This window comes from Podarcis raffonei, chromosome 9, assembly GCF_027172205.1.
Source record: "Podarcis raffonei isolate rPodRaf1 chromosome 9, rPodRaf1.pri, whole genome shotgun sequence".
Classification (NCBI taxonomy): domain Eukaryota; kingdom Metazoa; phylum Chordata; class Lepidosauria; order Squamata; family Lacertidae; genus Podarcis; species Podarcis raffonei.
The window spans coordinates 13,004,689-13,022,859 of NC_070610.1; the positions used below are offsets into that span (position 1 = coordinate 13,004,689).

At 44.2% G+C, this 18,171-nt stretch overlaps 1 protein-coding gene across 2 annotated transcripts; it reads left to right on the forward strand.

Annotated features, from left to right (window-relative positions):
- The first annotated feature begins 1,375 nt into the window (after window positions 1-1,375).
- On the forward strand, window positions 1,376-15,673 carry SOD3 (superoxide dismutase 3). Of its 2 annotated transcripts, XM_053402873.1 has the most exons (3): window positions 1,376-1,423; window positions 10,129-10,360; window positions 14,089-15,673. In XM_053402873.1, exon 3 carries the CDS (start codon window positions 14,117-14,119, stop codon window positions 14,855-14,857), a length of 741 nt encoding a protein of 246 aa, XP_053258848.1. In that variant the 5' UTR covers window positions 1,376-1,423; window positions 10,129-10,360; window positions 14,089-14,116; the 3' UTR covers window positions 14,858-15,673. The 2 variants fall into 2 exon arrangements, with proteins under 2 accessions (XP_053258848.1, XP_053258849.1); XM_053402874.1 differs by lacking the exon at window positions 1,376-1,423 and having other exon boundaries at window positions 10,069-10,360.
- The last annotated feature ends 2,498 nt before the right edge of the window (window positions 15,674-18,171 follow it).

An 18,171-nucleotide genomic window follows, 5' to 3' on the forward strand; every position in this document is an offset into this window, starting at 1 on the left:
TGAGATGAGCGCACAACCCTAGAGTCTGGCAAGACTGGCCCTTTTGGGCAGGGGTACCTTTACCTTTTTACATACAAAAAACACACCTTTTTAGTCTGGAATCAATGGAGAGGTGTTTTTTTCTATGTGGTCTGCATGCAATCTAGATTTACTGCATTTATATATTTTGTTATTTTTTTGCCCCTGAAAAAACACTTCTTAAGAAGCTGGTTTCATTCTAGGGGGCAGGGGAAAGCTCGTTGCAGATTAATTCTGCATCACCCCGCAGTATGTCCATTTGAAAACAGATGTAGGAAGTCCAGGAAATGGGACTGTGGGTTCAGTTGTGGGTGGCTGTATATCAAGGTCACAACCACAATTTCCTCCTTTTTTTCTTTTTAAAAATAGCAATAATAATATATATACCGTATTTTTCGCTCTCTAGGACGCACCCGACCATAAGACGCACCTAGTTTTAGAGGGGGAGAACAAGAAAAAAAATATCTCTCCCTCTCTGCGCAACGCCCCTTCAGCAAAGCGGGAGGAGAAACTGAGCCCCTTCCATTTCTCCTCCCGCTTCTCTGAAGGGGTGCTGAGCAGAGAGGGAAAGCTGCGCAGCGCCTCTCCAGCGAAGCGAAGCCAGTTGAGCAAGAGGGATCGGTGCGCACCGATCCCTCTTGCTCTCCTGGCTTCAGCGAAAGCAACGCAAAGCCTCCGGAGCGCAGCGGGAGTTACCGCTGTGCTCCGGAGGCTTCGGGCGACTATCCCTGAAGCCATGGAGCCTGCATTCGCTCCATAAGACACACACACATTTCCCCTTAATTTTTGGAGGGGAAAAGGTGCGTCTTATAGAGCGAAAAATACAGTGTGTGTGTGTGTGTGTGTGTGTATTACCTTTATTGTAAGATTGTATTTTAAACCAATAAAGATGTATTTAAAAAAATAATAATAATAAAAGACTCTACTAATCCATCCTTTTAAAGAACATCAAAGCGAGGTAAGAACTGCCCCTTGGAACTTTTCACCACTTTGGGAAGCAGTGCATGCAACAGGGCCCAGATCCCAGATCGTGGCATCTCCACACAGGGCCAGGAGAGACTGGTGCCTGGAACCCAGGAGAGCCACTCACTGTTGACAAATACTGAGTTTGACTCAGTCCTGAATCAGATATGGCAGCTTCCTATATTCCTGTTGGGACTTGCTCTGTAGAAGCATTTGCAGCATGTGGCAGATTTGAGGACTGGAACAAGGATTTCCTTGTTTATTTTCTTCCCACTAGAGCATTTAGATCCTGCCGTTCGAGTGTAAATAGTGCACCTATTGTTCTCTCTCTCTGGCAAGAAACAGCAAGGCACTGTGCTACACTGGGGGCAAACTAATGGTGGGCTGCCCTGGCTTTCTCCTTGCCCAAAGCAGAGAGTGAGGAACGTCAGGAAGATGTCAGGTGAGGCATCTCAGGGCAATTGTCTGTTAATGCGGAACTGATGGGCACGACTGCCACTGGGCGAGGGCAGGCAGGGAGAGGTTCCCTTTCCATGCGATCAGGTAATTCATGAAAGATGTACAGTGGTACCTCAGGTTAAGTACTTAATTCATTCCAGAGGTCCGTACTTAACCTGAAACTGTTCTTAACCTGAAGCACCACTTTAGCTAATGGGGCCTCCTGCTGCCACCGCGCCACTGGAGCACAATTTCTGTTTTCATCCTGAAGCAAAGTTCTTAACCTGAAGTACTATGTCTGGGTTAGCGGAGTCTGTAACCTGAAGCGTATGTAAACTTTACACTGATCTATGCAGTCTTGACTACTACTCTCTAATTTTATGCGATAAAACATCACACACATAGCTGAGCAGAGATGAAAGGGGGAGAGAGAAAAACGTTAACAGCAACCAATTGGTACAGCAGCTATCACCAAAATTACTTTGTGAGAAAGGGCAGTCCAGTATTTCTCTAATGGGTAAAGGCTGAATTGAAGGGACATAAACTTCAAAGGGAAGCAAAAGGGTTAGGAATGTGATGGATGTGAGATAACAATAAGTTAATCATCGACAGAATGTCACAGAGCGTTGCCCTTGCATTCCAGAGTTTGGGGGACCTACTGTTTGCAATAATTTCTCTCTCTCATTCTGTATGCTATATGTGTTTCATTCATCCGGTGAAGTGAGGCCTAGTCCGGACATATAGCACAGTTATGCATATCTGTTTGTAAATTTGGCTGAATTTTACCTGCATATTAAAATATGCATATTAAAAGCCCTGGGCGGCTTCCAACAGAGCACCAAAATACAATAGTCCATCAAACATTAAAAGCTTCCCTATATTGATAATTATTTTATAGTGTTTTCAGCACACCACTTACACACCTCCAAGTGTCAGTATTTTCCAGTGACAGTCCTGGATTTACAGAAGCCATCCCGGTTTCTGATTTGATCCTGGAATGTCCCACTTTTCCTTAAAGGTAAAGGTAAAGGGACCCCTGACCATTAGGTCCAGTCGTGACTGACTCTGGGGTTGCGGCGCTCATCTCGCTTTACTGGCCGAGGGAGCCGGTGTACAGCTTCTGGGTCATGTGGCCAGCATGACTAAGCCGCTTCTGGTGAACCAGAGCAGTGCACGGAAACGCTGTTTACCTTCCCGCCGGAGCGGTACCTATTTATCTACTTGCACTTTGACGTGCTTTCAAACTGCTAGGTTGGCAGGAGCAGGGACCGAGCAACGGGAGCTCACCTCGTCACTGGGATTCGAACCGCTGACCTTCTGATCAGCAAGTCCTAGGCTCTGTGGTTTAACCCACAGCTCCACCCGCATTAATGAATATTTATTCTATATTTAAACCTTAAAATTCTTATACAGTGGTACCTCTGTTTATGAACGCTTCAGGTTACGAGCTCTGCTAACCTGGAAGTAGCTGCTCCTGGTTGCAAACTTTGCTCCAGGATGCAAACGGAAATCGCGCGCCAGAGGCCCCATTAGAGAAATGGGTACCTCAGGGTAGGAACGGTTTCAGCTTAAGGATGGACCTCCAGAATGAATTAAGTTCGTAACCAGAGCTACCACTGTAACAGCAGTAACAGTTACTCTGTTCATCTCGCTCAGGACCCCTTCCTCACCTGCCTCCCCACCCACTCACTGGTCTTTCAATCACCGCAGATGAAAAATATTATCGAAAGCATACAAGCTACAAGAATTTGCTGAAATGGCGCAGTTGACAAATACCCTGAGAGGCAATTCAATACAAAAATTTATGGAAAAGTGTGATAGATATAAAACATGTAAAAAAATACAGTAAAGGTTCACTATCTATGCTAGCATTTGATTGACATTGGAGTGAGACTGAGTTGAGAAATAAGACTAAGAGCACATATTGATATAGGAATGTATTAGATAATATGTAATATTACAATAATAGGAGTACATTCATTTGTAAAAAATAAATATACAACGGGAAAGACAGGAAGTCTAGTGTGTTGGCATGTATATGATAAGGGGGGGAAATTGTTTTTGGTTTTTTTCTTTGTTCGTTCTTTTTTTGTTTCATTTTCTTTCTAGGTATATAAAATTGGTGTATAATTTTTGTATACATGTTGGAAATTATATTATAGTAAGTCCTGTAATGTAATATGACAATGTTTACCGCTGTAAGATAAGAATGTTAACAAATAAATAAAATGCAAATTCGAAAGAAAGAAAGAAAGAAAGAAAGAAAGAAAGAAAGAAAGAGAAAGAAAGAAAGCATGATTTTGGGTTGAGTTAAATGCCTCACTGCCTCTAGATATCTATAGCTTGATAACTGGAGGTTCTTGCTTAAGGGCATTTAGCGACTGGTGGTTACTCAAAGTTACTGGAAGTTGTGTCACAGTTCACCTACCCAGATAGGAACTAATACAATTACTTTCGCATGCAAATTGGCTAGGAGAAAGACAGGTGAGTCCCTGCAGCTGTAGGCACTGTGGGAAGGTGCATGGCATGTTGCCTTTTGGGCACTGATTCCACGGACATATTCAATATCTATGATATGCATCTGTTTTGAGATGGAGAAACCAGAAGCATGAACAGAGAGTTTTATAAGGGTGTTACAGGAAATACCAGGCATCGTAATCCATAGCAAGCACTTTGACATTTTCTTAGCTTCTGCACATGTTGTTTTTCATCTACCAACAAGCCCAATGACTCTTTTCTAGTTAGTCACTGATGTTTCAGACCCTACTGATGTCGAAGCAAAATTAGGGGTTGTTTTTAAGTATTGGAGGGGTGCAATTTGAATCACCAAATTTGGGATTTTTTTTTCAAATGAATTCGAGCTGTTCTGGACATTACACAGCTGCACCTAAAAGGTCAGTCACTGCTGCTTTACCACCACATCTTTAGGATACACACAAGGGGTTTTTTTCCAGCTGGAACTCAATTCCGGCACCTCCCAGTTGGGCACCATTGCCATTCTAAGAGAACAAGGGTGAGTCACAGCACATCTTTTTCTAGAAAAATAGCACTGCATAACAATAGCAAACATGCTTTATCGCTGCCTGCTAAAAACATGAGCCTACCCTTAGAAAGTTGAGATAATTTTGATCTCTTTTCGTATTTTTTGCTTCTTGGGAGAAAAGCAATGACAAACCTAGACAGCATCTTAAAAAGTAGAGATATCACCTTGCCAACAAAGGTCCGTATAGCTCAAGCTATGGTTTTCCCGGTAGTGATGTATGGAAGTGAGAGCTGGACCATAAAGAAGGCTGATCGCCGAAGAATTGATGCTTTTGAATTATGGTGCTGGAGGAGACTCTTGAGAGTCCCATGGACTGCAAGAAGATTAAACCTATTCATTCTTAAGGAAATCAGCCCTGAGTGCTCACTGGAAGGACAGATCGTGAAACTGAGACTCCAATACTTTGGCCACCTCATGAGAAGAGAAGACTCCCTGGAAAAGACCCTGATGTTGGGAAAGATGGAGGGCACAAGGAGAAGGGGACAACAGAGGACGAGATGGTTGGACAGTGTTCTCGAAGCTACCAGCATGAGTTTGACCAAACTGCGGGAGGCAGTGGAAGACAGAAGTGCCTGGCGTGCTCTGGTCCATGGGGTCACGAAGAGTCGGACATGACTAAACAACTAAACAACAACAAAAATTACGACAAAACCAAAGTTTTCCTAATATAATTTTGGGGCTGTGACAGTTTCTTCCCTGATATAGAAGTTCAAGTCAATCTGATCTTACACTGAACTTCACTTGCACTCGGCTGTAGACTAGGGAAATATTAGAGCCACCATGATCTACGAACTATCAAAATCTGGGGTGCCCTGCAAATCTTTTGTAGTGTTGCATAGTTGAAAACCCTACAAAAGGTTTGGAGTGGATCTCAAAGTTTGGGGTTTGTAGTTAATGAAGCCCATTCCTAGATTTACCTTACCAGGCAGAGGAATTTCAAGAATGTTTTGAACTGGACTGCTCAGACTTTTTCCATTTGAAATGAATGTGAACTAGAAAGTCTTCCATTCCAAACAGGTTTCTGTCTCTCTGCCCGCTTCACCCGTCTTACAAGGTATTGTTGCGAGGGCTATTGAGCAAGCATTTTAAGCACCAACATAAATGCTAAGTGAAGACCCTAAAAAATCCACAGATGCCTTTACTCTACGGTACATTCCCTGTTCACATTCTGATAGGGTTGCCATACGGCCAGAATTTCCTGGACATAGCCAGGATTCAGTCATTGGCAACGGCGTCTGGGAGAAAATTGCTAGAATGTCTGGGAAAATCCAGACGTATTGGCAGCCCATGACGACAGTGTAGATTAGGGAGAATTTCCTTAGAAATACAGTGGTACCTCGGGTTACATATGCTTCAGGTTACAGACTCCACTAACCCAGAAATAGTACCTCGGGTTAAGAACTTTGCTTCAGGATGAGAACAGAAATCGTGCTCCGGCAGCGCGGCGGCAGTGGGAGGCCCCATTAGCTGGTGCTTCAGGTTAAGAACAGTTTCAGGTTAAGAATGGACCTCGGGAACGAATTAAGTACTTAACCCGAGGTACCACTGTAGCTCAAAAACTTCAAAGCTCAAAAACTTTGCCCCAAAAAGCTGGGCAAACGTTTGTGTCTGGATTTTCACTTTTTGAAATGTGGCAACCCTATGTAGATATGCACTCGCATATGTTTTACAAGCATCTGCAAAGATTGATGCACCGCTCACACAGTTCCTCACTTTGCCACCACACACAGCACATTGCAATGCAGCCAAACTAAATAATAATAATAATAATAATAATAATAATAATAATAATAAACAATAAAATTTTATTTATATCCTGCCCTCCCCAGCCGAAGCTGGGCTCAGAGCAACTAACAACAGTAAAATAATACAGCATTCTAAAATCAATTCATTATAAAATCATTTCAAATCAAATTGATGGCAACCATTGGGCTAGAGTTCTGTGAAGAAATTACCAAAGGAGGGGGTCAGGCTGTGCCTTGGCAAAAGGCCTGGTGGAACAGCTCTGTCTTGCAGGCCCTGCGGAAAGATGTCAAGTCCTGCAGGGCTCTAGTCTCTTGTGACAGAGTGTTCCACCAGATCGGAGCCACAGCTGAAAAAGCCCTGGCTCTGGTTGAGGCCAGCCTAACCTCTCTGTGGCCAAGGACCTCCAAGATGTTTTTGTTTGCAGACTGTAAGGTCCTCCGTGGGACATACCAGGAGAGACGGTCCCGTAGGTATGAGGGTCCTAGGCCGTATAGGGCTTTAAAGGTTAAAACCAGCACCTTAAACCTGATCCTGTACCCCACCGGGAGCCAGTGCAGCTGGTATAGCACTGGGTGAATGTGATCCCACAGCGAGGACCCCGTAAGGAGTCTCGCTGCGGCATTCTGCACCCGCTGGAGTTTCTGGGTCAGTCTCAAGGGCAGCCCCATGCAGAGCGAGTTACAATAATCCAGTCTGGAGGTGACCGTCGCGTGGATCACAGTGGCTAGGTCAGGGCGAGAGAGGTAAGGAGCCAACTGCTTAGCTTGGCGGAGATGAAAAATGCTGCCTTTGTTATAGCACCTCCATGGAAAGAGAGGTGTCGAAGATTACACCCAAACTGTTAACGGACGGTGCTGACACTAATTGTGCCCCCGCAAGAGATGGGAGTTGCCCCCCCCCAATCCCGACCCAGCCAAAGGACCTCTGTCTTCGAAGGATTTAACTTCAACCGGCTCCCACGTAACCATCCAGCCACAGCTTCCAAACATCTGATCAGATGCCAGATTAATTGTGTACTTGTGCTTAACATGTCTAGTTTTTACATTTAAAAGGAGCCATGGAAGCGAGGGAAGAGAGAGAGGCTACATGTTCTGAAGGCCTGACAGTATCTAATGGAACCCAAATAAGAAACAAGGCAATCTGCTACAAGAGAAAAGCAGTCACAAAATACTTGAAAGACTATATGCATGCGGAGGGGAGTTTATGCGAAACCTCAAATTAAAATAGATGCTGAATGTGCGTGATGGAGAAACCATTACAGTATTTAGGGAGGGAGATGCACTCTAGAAAAAGGGATTTGCTGCTTCGAGAGATGGAAACTCTCACATAGGTACTGAGGACCAGAAGGAAAAAATAACACAGAGGAACGTTAGCAAGGAGAGTTAAGCAGTTCTTTACAGTGGAGCAGAATGTTGGTGAACAAAAAGAATAGGTGGAGCAGTGGCCTTAAAAATTCACCTGCTATCATTTACGAATGGCTCTCTTAAGTATAAATGAATGGTTATTTTAGTATGTATTCCTTACTTCTGAGCACCTGCTTTTCTTTTCTTTTAATATATAAATTTTATTAGTATTTTTCCACCCAACAACAATACGAAAGATATCGAAAAATAACAATACACAAAACACAAAAACTAACATTCAACCCCCCCCAAAAAACCCCACAAATCCATATCTTACAAGTTAATAATATAAACACTAAAAAGAAAAACAAACATTGACTTCCACCAATCCCACAGAACCTCCTTTATTGTGTCTTCCCGTTTTCCTTATCATCTCTATCCTAACATCTAAATATAAATCCCTCTTTCTTATCCTTTCACTTCACAAGGTTATTCCTGACTCAGCCAGATTTCTTTCCTCGGACCTTGACTTTTAAGATATTCATTTAGGCACTCCCATTCTTTTTTTACTTCACTTTTTGGTTTTTGTCTTATTATGTCTGTCAGTCTGGCTAATTCTAAGTACCATATTTTTCGCTCTATAGGACGCACTTTTCCCCCTTCAAAAATGAAGGGGAAATGTGTGTGCGTCCTATGGAGCGAAGACGCCATAGCCCCGCAACCCTCTCCCGGCTGGAGAGGTGACGTGCGGCTATGGCAGGAGCCTCCATAGCCGTGCGTCGCCTCTCCAGCCGGGAGAGCGCGCGCGGGGCTAAGGCAGCCCCCCGCGACCCTCTCCCGGCTGGAGAGGCGACGCGCGACTATGGCAGCAGCCTCTCCGCTACGCCTTTCCACTGCTCCCTGACCTGCTCTTTGGGGCTGGTGGTGGGCTTCCCCCCGCCAGCCCCAAAGAGCAGGTCGAAAGGAACCTGAAGCCTGGAGAGCGAGAGGGGTCGGTGTGCACCAACCCCTCTCGCTCTCCAGGCTTCCAAGGTAGCCGCCTGAACACACCTTAAACGGCACCTTGTTTTAGAGCGGGAAAACAAGAGGGGGAAAATTCTCCCACTCTCTGCGCAGCGCCTCCTGCCACTTCGCAGAAGGGGCGCTGGGCAGAGAGCAGAAGAATTTTTCCCCCTTGTTCTCCCCCCTCTAAAACAAGGTGCGTCCTATTGTCCGGTGCGTCCTATGGTGCGAAAAATACGGTATTCTGAAAGCTTACATATCCACTCTCCTCTAGTGGGTAACTGATTCCCTTTCCAATACTTTTGGAACTAGCACCTATTCCGTCTTCTCTCCCTTCATTCTTCTCCCTTCTGTTCTCTCCCTCTTCTTCTCTTGAACCTTCTGGAGGATTCCTAATCCTTCTTTCCTAGCTCAGACACACCAGAGGTCCCTGATCCCTTGGTCTGCTACTTTCTGGTCCTGACTCCTTCCTTGGATGCAACTCTCTAGCATCCAGGCAGCTCTGTCAATGGCAGGAACAGAATCTGACCCCACTCAATAGCAAGCAGTTACCCTAAAAAGGAGGGACGCAGGTGGCGCTGTGGGTTAAACCACAGAGCCTAGGACTTGCTGATCAGAAGGTCGGCGGTTCAAATCCCCGCGATGGAGAGTTCCCATTGCTCGGTCCCTGCTCCTGCCAACCTAGCAGTTCGAAAGCACCTCAAAGTGCAAGTAGATAAATAGGTACCGCACTGGCGGGAAGGTAAACGGCGTTTCCGTGCGCTGCTCTGGTTCGCCAGAAGCGGCTTAGTCATGCTGGCCACATGACCCGGAAGCTGTACACCGGCTCCCTCGGCCAATAAAGCGAGATGAGCGCCGCAACCCCAGAGTCGGCCACGACTGGACCTGATGGTCAGGGGTCCCTTTACCTTTACCCTAAAAGGGGGAGAGAGCAGTCCAGCCAGTAGCTGCAGATCTATGACTGACAACTGTCCGTGAATGGCAGGCAGCCGAGCCAATCATTCATAGGTGTTTCCCAGCCCAAGAATTTTGCAAACCATGACGTGTCAGTGTACAGAATCTATTACCCTTTTTTTGTGCTGGGACATCAAATCTCCATAAATTTACTGCAATCTGGCTTGTCAGCTCTGAGCGGTTTTGGCATTAAGACAACTCTCCCAAGAACCACCAATGGAGAGGCGAAGTTTTAGTTTCTAGACCAACCCCCCCCAGTGTTCAAAATTGTCTCTTCAAATGATAACACAAGCCTCCTCCCCAACAAGAAAAGTTATCACATAAAGCTTTCAAAACCTAGTTACTTTGGTTGATTTTTTATAATTACAGCAATTTGGATAGGTAAATCAAGTTTCATTGCTAAGACGCGTCTTAAAAGCGGATTCCAAGGAGGCTTAACAACAGGAAAAATATTGCCGCCTAGTTGACAGATTCTGTATGAACTCATCAGCAAATTGACTAAACAAAGCCTTCTTTAAATATTTTTCCTCTGTCACTTCAAGTTGAAGCTTATTTCCTCTAGTGCATGAAGCAATGAAATATTAATTTTAAAGCGTTTCTTTTTCTTTGAATAATCTGCAGGCTTTGCCTCTAGATGGATTTTAGACATTTCCCCCTCCTCTCCTCATTTTTTCTCCTAACCACTCCCCTGAGCTACTATTACCTAACTTTTACACAAACAAGCAGAGCTCAGAAGCACTAACTCAACAGCTGCCTGGCTTGCTTGCTTGTCACCCTTTGCACAAAGAGACTGCACCCAACTGGAAAGTGTTTTGGGAAAACAAATCTTTGCAGAAGGAATCCTGCGCTGAAGGTAGGATGATTGCAATTACTTTTAGAACCGGCTGAGGATGAAAACAGACATGCATTCTTAGGCTGTGTACACACTCCCATCCACCACTGGTTTGGGAAGCAGTTTGCATTCGATTCAGACTCTATTCTATCATTTCTTATGAAACACTGAGTTTTTATGAGTTTCCCCACCAAAACCAGCTTCAATCTGAATCGAGAAAAAGAGAGTTCCAGCTGTATTTTAAGCCGATAACATGAACACAGCGTTAGTGTAACGAACATATATTCTCTGCCTATAAAGGCAAGTAGCTTTGAAGGCAGCAAACACATGATCAGACTACTTCATTTGCACTTAGTCTGTTTGTCTGTCTTCACTGTGTATTAAATCCCACTGGGAAAGTCTTGACTTCTTTTTTTCAACTTTTGGGAAAACCAATGCCGTTTTGGGGAATGCTGAGGAAAAGGGGTGATCCAGTGCTGTGATATTTTCAAAGCCATATTCAAGAGGGCTTGTGTGTGTGTGTGTGTGTGTGTGTGTGTTTAAAATATTTATATATGGGACATTGCTAGTTCCATGTCAGAGAATCATAGAATTGTAGCGTTGGATTGGGTCCCGAGGGTCATCTAGTCCAACCCCCCCTGCAATGCAGGAATCAATCAGGTGGTGATAAATTTTACAACCAAATATATCCTGTAACTAAACTGCTATAGAGAGGTGGTGAAGGATCCAATCAGGCAAGATGAGGGAAGAATGGAGATTGGGTCTAATGAATACTTTTGTTATTACCTCAGAAACGATATGGGCATAACGTAGCCACCTAATATGTTTTCTGCTGTGGGGCTGAGGGATCTGAATTTGAGAAACAATTGGGGTTTTTTAAATACCTCACCCCTGTTTAAAAACCAGAACACCCTGTTCCTGTAACATAAACATGACATTCTTGAGATCTCCCAAAGACAGCTCTAAAATGCTGAGCTGTGAACCAGAAAGTCTTCCAAGTTCAAATCTCACCTCAGTCATTAATATTATTGTCTAGGTCATGGGTAGGAAAACTAAGGCTCGGGGGCCGGATCCGGCCCAATCGCCTTCTAAATCCGGCCCGCGAACAGTCCGGGAATCAGCATGTTTTTACATGAGTAGAATGTGTCCTTTTATTTAAAATGCATCTCTGGGTTATTTGTGGGGCCTACCTGGTGTTTTTACATGAGTAGAATATGTGCTTTTATTTAAAATGCATCTCTGGGTTATTTGTGGGGCATAGGAATTTGTTCATTCACCCCCCCCCCAATATAGTTTGGCCCCCCACAAGGTCTGAGGGACAGTGGACCGGCCCCCTGCTGAAAATGTTTGCTGACCCCTGGTCTAGGTGTCCCTAAACAAGGTGCAGTCTCCTTTACCCCAGTGGAGGAGTGGTAACATCACCTGAGTAATAGCCTTCTAAGGATTGAGATCGCATGTGTGAAATAGTTTCATAGAACCATAGAATGGTAGAGTTGGAAGGGACTCTAAGGATCATCTAATCCCAACCCTTTGCAATGCAGGAATCTCAACTAGATTCTACGTGACTGATGGCCAACTAATTTCTGCTTAAAAACCTCCAAACTTCCACTCTTGTGGGAGTCTGTTCCACTGTCAAACAGCTCTACTCAGAAAATTCCTCCTAATGTTTAGTCCTTTCTTGCAGTTTGATTCCATTGTCAAAACAAAACTAAAAAATTCCTTCCAGTAGCACCTTAAAGGTAAAGGGACCCCTGACCATTAGGTCCAGTTGTGGCCGACTCTGGGGTTGCGGCTCTCATCTCGCTTTATTGGCCGAGGGAGCCAGCGTACAGCTTCTGGGTCATGTGGCCAGCATGACTAAGCTGCTGCTGGCAAACCGGAACAGCGCACAGAAACGCCATTTACCTTCCTGACGGAGTGGTACCTATTTATCTACTTGCACTTTGAGGTGCTTTCGAACTGCTAGGTTGGCAGGAGCAGGGACCGAGCAACGAGAGCTCACCCCGTTGCGGGGATTCGAACTGCCAATTTTCTGATTGGCAAGTCCTAGGCTCTGTGGTTTAAGCCACAGCGCCACCCACGTCCCACCTTAGAGCAGCACCTTAGAGACCAACTAAGTTTGTTATTGGTATGAGCTTTCGTGTGCATGCACACTTCTTCAGACTCTTGGTTTGAGTCCTATCCTCCAGAGCAGGGGTCAGCAACGTTTTTCAGCTGTGGGCCGGTCCGCCGTCCCTCAAACCATGTGGTGGGCCAGACTAAATTTGGGGGGGGGGAATAAATGAATGAATTCCTATGCCCCACAAATAACCCAGAGATGCATTTTAAATAAAAGGACACATTCTACTCATGTAAAAACACGCTGATTCCCGGACCGTCCGCAGGCCGGATTGAGAAGGCAATTGGGCACTACTTTCTCCATATGTGGTGGTCCTGTACCAGGGTGAAGGCCTTCTGGGATATCATATATAATGAATTAAAAAAGGTATTTAAGTATAATTTCAGTAAAAAAACAGAGGCATTTCTATTGGGATTAACTGGCGAGGAAATTAAAAAAACAACACAGATGTAAATTTGTTTATGTATGCCACAACGGCTGAAAGAAGTCTTCTGGCCCAAAGATGGAAGCAGCAATAACTTCCCACCCTGGAAGATTGGCAGATAAAGATGGTAGAACTGGCAAAGTTGACGGGAAAGATACGAAATCTGCGCAATGAATTGTTTCAAAAGGACTGGAACAAATTTATAATTTATTTGAAAGAAAATTGTAAACATCTGAAAACGTTTGCAGCTTTAACATGAAATGTTTGGTAATGTGAAATTAAGGAGCTAATTTACATATAAGAGGGTGAATGTTAAAAGTTAATATAAGGTAAAGAAGTGGTTAAAGGTAAAGGTAAAGGTACCCCTGCCCATACAGGCCAGTCTTGCCAGACTCTAGGGTTGTGCGCTCATCTCACTCTAGAGGCCGGGAGCCAGCGCTGTCCACAGACACTTCCGGGTCATGTGGCCAGCGTGACAAGCTGCATCTGGCGAGCCAGCGCAGCACATGGAAACGCCGTTTACCTTCCTGCTAGTAAGCGGTCCCTATTTATCTACTTGCACCCGAGGGTGCTTTCAAACTGCTAGGTTGGCAGGCGCTGGGACCGAACAACGGGAGCGCACCCCGACGCGGGGATTCGAACCGCCGACCTTTCGATCGGCAAGTCCTAGGCACTGAGGCTTTAACCCACAGCGCCACCCGCTGCAGTCCAGGACATGCAGAAAAGAAGTGGTTATAGAGATGCAAAGGATTTGATAAAGATATGTGGAAGTCAGAAGGAGGGAGGGAAGGAGGTCGATGCTCTTTGAGCAATACTGTAAGTTATGGATTTATGCAATGAAAGTGAAATGTTATATGGAAAACTCAATAAAAATTATGTTTAAAAAAGAGAGAAGGCAATTGGGCAGCATCCGGCCCCGGGCTTTAGGTTGCCTACCCCTGCTCCAGAGCAAGGGAAAACAAGCTTGCTCCATCTTCCATGTGACAGCCATTTAGATATCTGAAGATGGCCATCATGTCTCCTCTTTACCACGCTAAACATGGCCAATTCCCTCCACCATTTCTCATAAGGCTTGGTTTCCAGACCCTTAACCATCTTGGTTGCCCTCCTCAGCACAATGTTATAAAATGCTATTAATTTTTTTCCTTTGGTGTTGGTGCTCTTACAAAGCCGTTGACGCCACTTTTCTCTGCATTATTTTCGTAGCCCTTTGCAGGTTCCGCGTAACTCCGCCATGTTCTTGCTGCTGTTTCTCGCCACCGGCGTGGCCCTATGTGCAACTGATGCACAGCCAAATGAAGAAAACGCACTCCTGGACATGCAGAAAAAAGTCAACGACCTGTGGCTGAGTTTGCTCTATCCGCAGCTGTACGAGGATATCGTGGCCTCCAACCGGACTGCTTATGCCTCCTGCTTGGTGAAACCCAGCCCTAAAGTAGGTGCGGACAAGCCGCAGGTTACAGGACACGTTTTGTTCAGGCAGGCCTACCCAAATGGGAAATTGGAGGCTATTTTCAACTTGGATGGCTTTCCGGCAGGCGCCAACTTATCCGGGAGAGCGATTCATATCCACCAGTACGGAGACCTCAGCGACGGCTGCGACTCTGCAGGCGGACACTACAATCCCTTCAAGGAAAACCACCCTCGTCACCCTGGGGACTTTGGGAACTTCTACTCTAAGGAAGGCAAGATTAAAAAATATAAGGCCAATCTCGTGGCCACCCTGTTTGGCCCATACAGCATTATAGGGAGATCGGTTGTGATCCACGAGCAAGAAGACGACCTGGGGAAAGGGAACAACAGGGCCAGTTTGGAGAACGGCAACGCGGGCAAGCGCCTGGCTTGCTGTGTCGTCGGAACGGGCACCAAAAACCTGTGGGAAAGGCATTTCCCCGAGGTTAAGGAGAAGAGGAAGAAAATGCTCACGACCAAAGAGGCAAGCAGCAGCTCGCATGGCATTGCTGCTAAACCGTAGGAAAGCCTTCTGGTTCTTTTGAGAAAGTGTAAGATACGCCTTTTGCTCTGTCGTAGCGCTCCGTTCCGTAAGCAGATTAATAATAAAAAGTAGCGGCGTTATGATTTAAAGGTTCAGGCTTGCTCCCCCCCCCCCCGCCAGCTCTAAAGTTTATCCTTGATATAGTAAGGAGGACTGTACGCTTCGCTACTGAAATCTTGAGCAAGCCTGCTTATTGTGTGCCATATCTCTTAGGGGGGAAATATCAAGAACAAGAAAGCTGGAGGAACAAACGGTAAAAATAAATGTCTCCAACTAAGATGGTGTGCTCCGTTTTCCTATGTACCTGAAACGCATAAAGAAAATACTTCACTTTCAACTGTTTCAGGATGGGCTGGCAGAGAGTGATAACAGCTTTCCCCCCCAGAGCTCAGGTAGGAGTTTGTGTGTTATTTCTATTTTAAAACTTCAGATCCATTATTTTATTCTGCTTATATTTGCAGGTTTTACTTCCTAACTCTTTTTAAGCTTCTTAGCTGGTTTGAGTTATCCACAGTCTTGTAGCTGTGTCACACTGTTTATATTTGAAGCAAGTGTTTCCAAAAACATTCCTGACTTTTTCTTCGTCACTGAATAAATATTTGGAAAAGTGTGATTTGAATCACTTCTGGTTAAATTGTGTAATGCTGTTTGTGCAATGTTGATAAATGAAGGGGGATCTCTTTCTGCATGTTTTCAAGAGTGACAAAGATGCCATGAACTATGCCACAGAAGCACAGCAATGTAGTTTTGTGCAGCTGTTGAGAGTACTGAACTAATAAAATAGAGCAAAATACATTTTTTCATTCCAAAAGTTGTTTTGTTTTTGCAGTTCTGAAAAAAGGTTTCTGACAAGCGTTCAGAGGGCAAAATCTAGGTTTGTGTTTTTTTTAAAAAAAAATCAACGAGTTTTTCCAGTGACAAATTCAAGGACAAGCAAACTGGGAAAAATATGAACTTTAGAATGTACTGCTGTACGTGTTTATCTCTTAAAACATTTGACCAATGATCTGACAAATACACACATAACCTGACACCGCTTCTTAAACTTTGTTCTAAGCGATTGTGGCTTACATTTCTTTCTATATATTTTTTAACAGAACCACCACATTATTCTAAATATGTGAGAATGCTTGGATAGGTTCTGAATTAAAACCCCACTATTGCCTGGATCTTTTGTGGCCAGAATCCTGCAGTCAAACTATATACCAAGTGAGAGCTGAGGGCAACTAAAAATTGGGTTGATGCTTCAGCATGTAGAATAAATGTCAAAGAAGTTGTAATGAAGTTGTAATGAAGTTGTACAAAGCACGTACAAAGAAGTTGTAATGAAGTTGTACAAAGCACTTCAAAGTACACCAGCAGCTGCCATGCACCAGAGTTTAAGACCAAGTGAGTCACAGTCATGTTATAAAAATGAAGTAAAAGCAACACAAAATATAGATAAATATATTAGGAAATGTCTTTATTACAATTGACAAAATATATATATTACTTGATGACAGGGTTGCAATGAAAGCAAGGCCTGCAAATAAATAGAATACACATTTTTAAAGGAAATTATTAACCAGCAGCAGAATTTTATAAAGCAATTTATTTATTTAAGGTTTTTAAAAAACATGATTTCCACCCGATTTATTAAAATACATTCTTGAGAGCTCTTGACTTAAAAAAAACTTCTGGTGAATTATATAAAATGCCCTGTGCATAAAATTAGCCTCCACTACCAAAAGATTGTTTTTTCCTTCAAAAAGAGGTTGTTTCCATGACCACTGAAAATTTGCACGGTTGAATGATTTATCAAACACATTTTTAACGTAAAAGAGTCTTAAAATGTAACATTTGGGGTTTCCCCCCGACATTACAGTGTTCTTTGCCTTTTGCAGAAGGATGCGAGGGAATCCTTAAAAGAAAAGCTTTAAAGAAACACCTGAACTTATGAAAGGAGTCTTAATTTCTGAGAGCCTCCAGAACTGATAAAAATGAAAAATGAGTCCTAGTGAGAGAAAGAAACAAAAAGCCAAGAAGAACTTTACATAGCAGAATCGTAAGACTAGACTTATTTCATTTTACAGCTGAAGCCTGATAATCGCAGCCCTATGCTGGGTTCTGTCTCTTTCTTGGTCAAACTGGACCAAACCTTTGAAACTGGATTTTAATTTTTTCTATCACCCTACAGCCCCACCCCCTGCTGAGTGAACACTCTCAGTGTCTTCATAGTATCCATGTCCCCCGTGAAAGAGAATGGCAGCTATTCATTTTATGGGAAAAATTATGGGGTGCATCCAGCAACACTAGGAAGGTTAAGGTGGAGCAGGCTAAAGCTTTCCCCCTCGAGCCAGACACACTATCTTCATTGCATCCACACTCCCACCACACACTGGAGGACAAAGCCCTGCAACAGAGAGCCTGCTGTAATTCCCAGTGCAAGCTATAAATTGTGCAGGGAGGTTTAACAAGTACAAGGATCTCTCCCATGCAGCCATTTAACTTCCACTGGGAGAAGGGCTTCACTGCAAGAATGCTGGAATAGGGCTTAGGTTGCAACGGGACGTTGGGAACCTGGCATGTAAAAATAATACGTAGATCCACTGTGGTGCACTTCCATGTTCAAAGGTGGTTATCATGGAGCTGGAAAGGGTACCTGGGTCATCTAGTCCAACCCCCTGCAATTATATACCACAAGTGATAAGGGGAGTTGGCACTCTTGTACCCAGACGGCCAGACTTCATTACCACTGGCACTGACTGTTTTCTGCAACTGAAAAATATACACCGTATTTTTCGCTCTATAAGACGCACCAGACCATAAGACGCACCTAGTTTTTGGAGGAGGAAAACAAGAAAAAAAATATTCTGAATCTCAGAAGCCAGAACAGCAAGAGGGATTGCTGCGCAGTGAAAGTAGCGATCCCTCTTCCTGTTCTGGCTTCTGGGATAGCTGTGCAGCCTGCATTCGCTCCATAAGATGCACACACATTTCCCATTACTTTTTAGGAGGGAAAAAGTGAGTCTTATTGAGCAAAAAATACGGTAGATGCAAGTGCAAATTTATGGGGTTTCAACCAGCAGCTAAATGAATATAGCTGCAATGCTATAACCTGTGCAAGTGGCAATCAAAAACAAACAGGAAAGCTCCCTAGAGTTTTTGATAGCAAAGAATTAAGTCCCAACAAGGAAGCACAACTGATACTCATAAGAGCCTCTGCAATGAGTAGCATCAACTGTGCTGCTCTCAGATAAACAAACCAATGTTTTTGAAACTGAAGGCTGCTGCTACAAGCACAGTAAGAGCAA